The sequence below is a fragment of the Artemia franciscana genome, chromosome 12, assembly GCF_032884065.1.
Source record: "Artemia franciscana chromosome 12, ASM3288406v1, whole genome shotgun sequence".
Classification (NCBI taxonomy): Eukaryota; Metazoa; Arthropoda; class Branchiopoda; order Anostraca; family Artemiidae; genus Artemia; species Artemia franciscana.
Genome location: NC_088874.1, coordinates 26316036 through 26325005, shown reverse-complemented (window position 1 = coordinate 26325005; position 8970 = coordinate 26316036). Strand labels below are relative to the sequence as shown.

The 8970-nt window shown below is 34.1% G+C and overlaps 2 protein-coding genes across 2 annotated transcripts; both read left to right on the top strand.

The window, feature by feature from the left end:
- Nucleotides 1-4436: 4436 nt before the first annotated feature.
- On the top strand, nt 4437-4928 carry LOC136033495 (ATP-dependent RNA helicase RhlB-like). Its single transcript, XM_065714241.1, has one exon. The coding sequence runs from the start codon at nt 4437-4439 to the stop codon at nt 4926-4928; it is 492 nt and encodes a 163-aa protein (XP_065570313.1).
- Nucleotides 4929-5200: 272 nt separating this feature from the next.
- Nucleotides 5201-7448, top strand: LOC136033494 (eukaryotic initiation factor 4A-II-like). The gene is made up of 2 exons (XM_065714240.1): nt 5201-5720; nt 7276-7448. Exons 1-2 carry the CDS (start codon nt 5201-5203, stop codon nt 7446-7448), a joined length of 693 nt encoding a protein of 230 aa, XP_065570312.1.
- Nucleotides 7449-8970: the final 1522 nt, after the last annotated feature.

Here is an 8970-nt window from a genome sequence, read left to right as displayed (position 1 = left end):
ATTACTGCTCTTCACAATCAGAGAATAAATTCATAAATGCTTGCAAAAAGCTAGCGATTTTTGTGAAGGGAGTTTCAAAGCGTCCAAATGCTCGAGTTTTGATTGCAGGAGACTTTAATTGTGACTTAACAGACAGTTCATTGCCAAGAACCCAACTCCTTCTGAATTCCCTCCCCCCTTCCTACTCAGTTGCTGACAAAACAGAAACTATCACGTTTATTTGTGTCCTGTCAGCGACATCTAACCTTGATAATTTTATTGCATCTTTCCCCTGTGAAACCGTTGAGGTAATTTATGATGGCTTTTATTCGGATCACCTTCCAATAAATTTGAAAATAAATGCTTCATTTCATGCCCCTAAACAGCCAGATAAAAAGTGGTTTTATATAAAAGACTGGAAAGAAGTTAACCGCGAGATGTTTCGTTTTGAATGTGACAGAATATTAAATAAAATAAAGGTGCCCTTTCATTTGTTGTGCACGCGCTCTGGCCTTAGTGAAAAAGAAATAGCCATCGGAATTACCACCTATCTAGCTGAAATTAACCATGCATTAAAGCGTGCTGAAGCTTCAGCTGTCCCGTGCAAGCGTGTTAGGAAAGGCTCTCAAGTTCAGGGCTGGTCAACAAACCCTTCCCTTATTTCTGCGTGCGAGTCTTCTAAAATTTGGCTGAATATTTGGAGGGATTGCGGCAGGCCTAAGTCTGGGACTATAAATGGTCTGCGGCTACGTACTAAACGTTTTTTTGCTAAAGTGTTAAGAAAACATAAGGTTGATCTTATTGACAAAAACGCTCATAAAATTGCAGAGAACCCTTCGAAGCTCTGGAAAAAAATTGAACGCCCTTGTGAACACATTAGTGCAAATAATATTCCTGAGCCTGAGTGGATAAATTATTATAAGAATGAGTTTTCTTCTCCCGATCCTGCTCTTGAGTCAAAATTTGAAAAAGAATTAAGTGCTTGTCTGAAGAAACACGAACCTTCAACATTTATAATTAAGCCAAGTGATGTATCGTTTTATTGTCAAAAACTAAAGAAAGGAAATTCCGCGGGAGTTGATGGAATTACTGCCAGACATTTTGATTATGCAAGTGCTCCTCTTTTTAATCATTTATCTCTACTTTTTCAAATGTCTATTGAAAACGGAGTTGTTCCTTATCAATTTACAGTTGGTCAAATAACCCCAATCCTGAAAAAAGGCAAAAAGGATTTTACTTCGTGTGATTCGTTCCGACCTATAACAGTTTCTTGTACTATTTTTAAATTGTTTGAGTCAGTTATTTTGGATGAAATTGTTTCTAGATGTTATGTCCCACCCCACCAGTTTGGTTACCAAAAAGGTATTAGCCGGAAGCATGCCCTTTTTGCTTTAATGAATGTTCTTGCTGATGCAGAAAGAAGTAGATCCCATATTATCCTTTGTGCTTTAGATGTTGCTCGTGCTTTCGACTCTTGCATTTTTCCCAAGTTTTATTTGAAGCGTATAAAAGAGGGGTAAATTCTTGTATAATGAAGTGCCTTCTGTATATGTACCATCACCTTAAGGCGAAGTTAAAGAGGGAATCTTCCCTTTTTGATATTTTGAAAGGAGTCCGTCAAGGTGGCCTTACCTCACCTTCTTTATTTAATAACTCTGTTTTAAATGCCCAAAATTCTGTTAATTTTAGTTGTATTCACCGTGGATTTAACTTGTCTTTAATAACTTTTGCAGATGACGTTTTGAATCGAAGCCGCACTTTTAGTGGTTGTGAAAACGCGTTTAATCAGCTTTATAATGAATATAAAAATATTGGGCTTTCTTTCAATTTTGATAAAACTGCTGTTTTAGCTTTCAATTTTAAAGAGACAAATGGCCCTATTTTTTTATCTTTAGCTAATGTTCATGTCCCCCTTTCTCAAAAATTAGTTTACCTTGGAATGCCTATTGGAAAAATATAAAATAAACTGTGAATTTATCCCTTGAACTTTTGAAGAAAAACTGAGAATTGCTTATGCTTCAATTGCATCTAATATTAAACATATTGATAAATTAAATCTTGCGAAAATTTATAATAGCCTAGTTGTACCTCATCTCCTTTCTCTTTGTCCGGTTTGGCAGTTTTTTAGTGAACCTCAGAAACTATCTGTTCGTAGAGTATATTTTCGTTATGCTAAATTCCTTCTCAGTTAACCTCCTTTGACTAGAAATAGTTACTTAGTGAACAAATTCCGCCTAGTTTCTCCTACATCTATTATTGATAAAAGGCGTCATGATTTTCGTTCTTCTATGTCGATAGTGTCTCACCCATGGTCAGCATTACCTATTTAATTGTTTGATTGTGTTGATTTGTATTTATTTGTACCTTTTTTTCTCTTATTACTCCATCTTAAGGGCGTTCCGCCCTCTTTTTGTAGATAGGTTATAAATAAATTGATTGATTGATTGATATATATATATATATATATATATATATATATATATATATATATATATATATATATATATATATAGCGTATAATTAAATTTTGAAAAAATTCGAATTAATAAAATAATAAATTTTAAGCTTAACCAAATACTAATGAAAATTAAATGGTAAACCCTTCTCTTACTTATCCACAAAAACTATTTAGGCTATATTAAATAAATATATATTTCATAATTTTAATCAAATACCTTTAAATAAAATAATGTGAAAAGGTTACTACTTTTAACTAAATTAAGAAAATTTAAGTAGTATGCCCCTAATGGCATTTACCACTGCCTTACCCATATTTTTTTTATTATTTTATTAAACAATAAAATAGTTTTCTCTAAACTAATGTTGCTAATGTTAGAAAATTAGACAAAAAAATAGGTAAGTGTGGCATTTTCAATTCGATGGAATAAAGTAAAGAACGCATCTTTTCCTTTAGTAGAAATACATTACATATTTACCTCTGCAGAAAGCAAAGGTTAAATTATGGCGAATAAATTTTGCAGTTAGCGCAAAGCAAAATCTATTTGGCAGAGTTTCTTAATGCAATTACCTAGCCTGTTGAAGCCGTGCCTTATAAAGACGGTATCTTCGATAAATCTTTATTCTGGGAGTGTTTGTCTTTAGAAATAATATGTAAATTGTTTAAAATTATTTTAGTTTTTCTTTCGTAAATAGTAATCTTACACAATAATTCCCTTTTAACTTTTCAAATAAAATAATCTTAAGATTTATCATTAGAATATTTATTTCAATAGATAGAAGTGAACAAAAAAGTCGCTTTTTTGAACTATTTATTATACTGTTAATATTATAATGTATGGCGTTGTAAGTTAATGTCTCCTTTTTTCGTTCGAATAGTATGGCTATTCGTGAATTTAATCTTCAGGCTTGGACTCTTTTGAATTTCGGCGTATTCTTTTAAGTTCTTTTCATTCTTTGTCTGGTTGTTAAAAGGACTGCAAGTACTGTATTTTCCTTACGAGTTAAGCATTAACTTAAAAGGTTAAAAATAACACATTTGATCAATTTCTTCCGAAGAATGGAGAGGAATATTTTAAGCGATTTTCAGCCTGTAACAAAGTGGACAAAACCAGTAATGAATATTAAATTTTCGTTGTAATTTTCTTATCAATAATTGAAGATCTTGTTAAATTTATTCATTTTTATTTTTATTTGAGATTTTTACTTCACCACAAGCGAGTTGATATTTTAGGGTATTTGCTAATTTTAAGCCAAATCTATATGTATGAGGTTGCGCAAAACTTAGTTGTAAACTTAGTCGCGCACTGCTCTATGGATACTGTTAACATGATGCACAAGGTGGCAACAAGTGAAGCAGATCTGAGCGCATATGCACATATGGAAGCAGCGAAAAAATGATCTCTTCATTACTTTGGGAGCAAAGTAAAAAGAACTTAATGAGCTCATTCATACAAATGTCCCTGAATGACAGGCGTTATTCGGGGATCATTACTCACGGTTTCGAAAAACCGCATCATGCACAACAAAGAGCTTTCCTTCCATGTGTAGAAGGAAACGATGTTAAATTCGAAGCCAAATCTGGCAGTGGAAGAATCACTGCAGCTTCATTTTACGCATTAAACCAAATTGAGATACATGATAGATAATGTCAAGTTGTGATCATGACGCCTTCTTATCAAAGAGCAAAGCAAATAAGACGCCTTATCTCAGGTTTTGTCCTCTATATTAAAGCAAAGTGTCTCGTTAAACGTTTTGAAAATGAAACCAAAAAATTAATGGCTTCCAAAGAGTCCAGCCCGCATATCGTTGTAGGAACTCCAGATAGTATTTCCTGCATGATTGGACAGGGTGCTCTGGATAACGAGAACATTAAACTGATTGTACTTGATAAAGCTGGTGAGAGGTTGTCTCGGCCTCGGGATTTTTGCAATCCAATCAAGTAAGTATTTCGTAGCCTGACTAGTAACAATAAGCAAGTTTTCCTATTGACGTCTACTATGTCCGATGACGTCGAAGAAGTCACCAGCCCGCTTATGCAAAATCCCATCCATATTTCTGTGACGGAAGAGAAGTTGTTTTTTAATAGTATCCCCCCTCCCTATATCTGGGCAGTGAACGACGAAGGAAGATTGCATACTCTTGTTGAACTCTACATGAAATCTACTAAAACCTGTTCCCGTTTTGTAATCTTCACAAGAGATACTCCCAGCGTTGAATTACTAAGAAAAAGTCTTACTGCCAGGCGTTTTGCTTTTTCATCCATGGATGACAGTGTGGACAAAGAAAAGCGCAAGAAAAATATGAAAAAATTTAATTCTGGAAAATGTCGTTTGCTAATCACAACGGACTGTTCGGATTGCCAACTTAAAAGGTTAAATATGACGCATTTGATCAATTTCTCACGAAGAATGGAAAGGAATATTTTGAGCGATTTTCAGCCTATAACAAAGTGGACAAAACCAGTAGTGAATATTAAATTTTTGTTGTAATTTTCTTGTCAATAATTGAAGACTTGTTAAATTTTTTCCTTTTTTGTTTTGTTTGAGTACTTGATTTTTACTTCACCCCTAGCGGATTGATATTTTGGGGTATTTGCTAATTCTAGGCCAAATCTATATGTATCAGGTTGGGCAAAACTTTATTGTAAACTAATTAGTAAACTTAGTTGTGAATGATCTGTGGGTACTGTTAATATGATGCACAAGGTGGAACAATTGATGCAGGTGTGAGCGCATATGCGAATATAGAATGAGCAAAACAAATGATCTCTTCATTATTTCGGGAGCAAAGTAAAAAGAACTTAATGAGCTCATTTATGCAAATATCCCTGAATGGCAGGTTTTATTTGGGGATCATTACTCACGGTTTCGAAAAACCCCATTATGCACAACAAAGAGCATTGTTTCCATGTGTAGAAGAAAAAGATGTTAAATCTGAAGCCAAGTCTGGCAGTGGAAGAATCACTGCAGCTTCAATTTACGCATTAAACCAAATTGAGATACAGGATGGATCATGTCAAGTTGTAGTCATGACGCCATCTTGTCAAAGAGAAAAGCAAATAAGAAGCCTTATTCCAGGTTTTGGCTTCTATATGCATGCAAAGTGTCTCGTTACACGACTTGAAAATGAAACCAAAAAATTAAAGACTTACAATGAGTCCAGCCCGCATATCGTTGTAGGAACTCCAGATATTTTCTGCATAATTGGACAGGGTGCCCTGGATAACGAGAACATTAAACTGTTGTCTCGAACTCGGGATTTTCGCAATCCAATAAAACGAAGTATTTCGTAACCTATCTAGTAACAATAACCAGGTTTTCCTATTGACGTCTACTATGTCAGATGATGTCGAAGAAGTCGCCAACGCGTTAATGCAAAATCCCATCCATATTTCCATGACGGAAGAGAAGTTGGTTTTTAATAGTATCCCTCATCACTATATATGGGCAGTGTACGACGAAGGAAGATTTCAGACTCTTGTTGGACTCTACATCAGATATTAAAACCAGTTCCCGTCTTGTAACCTTCATAAAAGATACTCACGGCGTTGAATTACTAAGAAAAAGTCTTACTGTCAGGCGTTTCGCTTTTTCGTCCATGAATGATAGTATGGACCAGAAATAGTGCAAGAAAAATATGAAAAAATTTAATTCTGGAAAGAGTCGTTTGCTGATCACAAAGGACTGTTCGGATTGCCAACTTAAAAGGTTAAATATGACGCATTTGATCGATTTCTCCCGAAGAATGGAGAGGAATATTTTCAGCGATTTTCAGCCTGTAACAAAGTGGACAACTTGGGCGTCATAAACTTTGTTACAGGAGGTGACGCACCCGTACTTCTTGACATCCAGAATCGTTTCAATGCCATGGTGGAAATTACCTCTCTATACGACGCTGTGTGATGAGTCCGGATTACTCTATTGTGATAAGTGTTAGGGAAAGCCTCGATAAATAATTGAAATTTAGATCATCCATTGTTTGTGTTTTATTTGTGTTGTCGACCAATTAGTGCTAATTATTTTAAAACACCGTATTCTATAAAGTAATTTCTTTCATTGTCTTTATTACTGGTCTTAAATGTTAAATATGCAAAAGTGCAGATACTCGGAAGTGTCAAGCAGTGAAGAAATGTCTCTTGAACAAAGTGATTGATGTATTCAAGTTTTGTTCATAAATTGTTGTATACAACTTCATGATAGGTAGTTTAATTTTATTTATATTAAACGATTCCACTGTTTATAAAATATTGAACTGTCTCTGAAAAGAAAGAGAAAAAACGGAAGGCTAAATTACTCCTCCATTGTAGTTCACAATTTTATAAGGGGGGTGGGTGTTGGCCTATATGTTACAGGAGGACAATGATGAATGAGTTAAAGAGAATAGTTCAAGATTTGGGCAAAAAGACATAATCGACCAAGTAAAAAAAATTCTATGTCACAAATTCTACTTCTGGAAGAAATGGAAAAATAACTTTGGAACTGCCATCTCAAGAAGATGAACAAATGCAGTAACAGTTTTCAGTGAAAAATCAGATTTGACAAATTATATACCTAAACACTCTACCGAAAAAAAAATTCTAGAATGGTTGTTAAAAACATCCCTAGGTCAAATGAAAAAGAACACCTAGAGAATACCTTTTGAATCACAATTTATATGTGTCAAGACTAGCAGTTAAAGGAGAAGCATTCAAAATAGTGACGATTATTCACAAAGGAGAAAATAAAACCCATGCTGTTGTTGAAGTCTCTCCAAAGATGCGTAAATGTATAAAAGACCACCGTATCTGAAATTAGGGTTCATGTTGCACGAATGTGAAGATTATATCTACCTATTAAGATGCTACAAATGCTGTTTGTATGGACACGAAAGCCGCAATTGCAAAGGAGTTACCCTTTGTCCGTATTGCTCTGGAGAAAAAGAATATATGTCATGCTCATCTTCTTGACCCTCCTGCCGACCAAGTCAGTCAAAAGGACTTACAGGAGCCAGACATACCTCGCAAAACATAAATAAATGCCCTACCGCAAGAAAAATAAATGATTTAATACAAAATAGTATTGAATAATCTTGTGAATAGCTTTGATTCAAAGAGTGGTTTAAAGTTCCTTCAAGTCAACTTGCCACATTCTTATAGTGCAATGGTAACATTAGAAAAGACCCTAGATGATTAGAAACCTGATTTAGTACTTCTGCAAGAACCCTATGCGAGTAAATCCGGAAATATTTCGTGCATACCATCAAATCACAATAGCTTTTTTAAAATTTGATCCTGGTAAGAGGTTTAATAGTGCAGCAATATCAGTTAAGAGTGGAATGAAAGCTGATATTCATCATGAAGATTCTAGAAATGAGTTGGTTTTTGTGTCTCTATACCTCAAGAGTGGAACAATTACAGTGTCCTCTTTATATTGCCCTCCATCAGTGAATTCCTTACCTTACCAGTTTAATATCCTAGACAATGTGAAACTTATTTAAACTTATCGTTCGAATACTTTTTGTTTGTTGAAAAAGATTATGCAATACTAATATGACTGAAATGTCCATATGATGGGATTCGACTGTCCATATCCAACAGCTTTTCAGAGTGCTTTTCCATGTGCATTGCAAGGTCATCAAAAATCACTAAAGAATTTGACTTGAGGTTGTCAAGAATCCCGAAGTTCTGAATAAAATGGACATATGGCATTTCTTCTTTTATTTTATCATATTTTGTCTGCCATGTTCGATAACAATAGTAAATTCCTCTTGGAGGCTTTTCAAATAGTTTTTCGTTTTCTTGAATTAATTTAGATATGAAAACACTTTTCCCCGACATCGGGCCAGCAATAATCATCCGAAATGGTGTTTCAATTTTAAACATGTTGACTGATTGCTTTTCTTCTTTAAACTGTCACTTTTCAAGATTATCTCCTCCTCTTATAGATTATCTATATCCAGTTCTCTGAAGAAAAAAAGTGTTGTTTGTAAATGTCCTTAAGAAAGTTCTTGCAGTCTTCACAACAATGGATTAAAAGATTGTTCTGTTTTTGAATAATTGCTCTAACCTCTTGAGGTTGTCTTTCTTTTTTAGCAATATAGTATAACACTATGTTCTGTAAACAGTCACTAATTACATCTTCAAAGTCACATATTCCACTATGGCTACTATAGCCTGCTAATTTTTGCATCCAACGTTAAAACGTCCAAAATTGTTGTTTTGTTGCATTTACATTCTCTTCCGTTTTCTAAGAGCCTTATCTGTAGCTCAGGTAAAGAATTGTATGAAAGACACACTCGACTATTTAAAATGTTCCAATTGTTGTAGTCCATAAATGTTTTACACTTGCATTTATATCTTACTATAAGATTCTGACATAGGATTTCTAAACACTCACAAAGAAAACTAACTGTAGTATACATATTTTCACTAGCACTTTCTATACAATACTAAATTTGTTTTTGAAAATGTCAATCATATTTGATATAACTTCATTTCTTCAATTTTGTAATGTCCAAGAGGAAGGGTAGTGATCCCATCATCAAAAATAAATA

What these genes read in the sequence shown, in the direction of transcription:
- LOC136033495 (XM_065714241.1), top strand. Translation starts at nt 4,437, where the DNA reads ATGTCCGATGACGTCGAAGAAGTCACCAGCCCGCTTATGCAAAATCCC.
- LOC136033494 (XM_065714240.1), top strand. Translation starts at nt 5,201, where the DNA reads ATGATCTCTTCATTATTTCGGGAGCAAAGTAAAAAGAACTTAATGAGC. An exon ending in TCGCAATCCAATAAAACGAA is followed by an intron (nt 5,721 to 7,275) that starts GTATTTCGTAAC and finishes CTACCTATTAAG; the next exon opens with ATGCTACAAATGCTGTTTGT.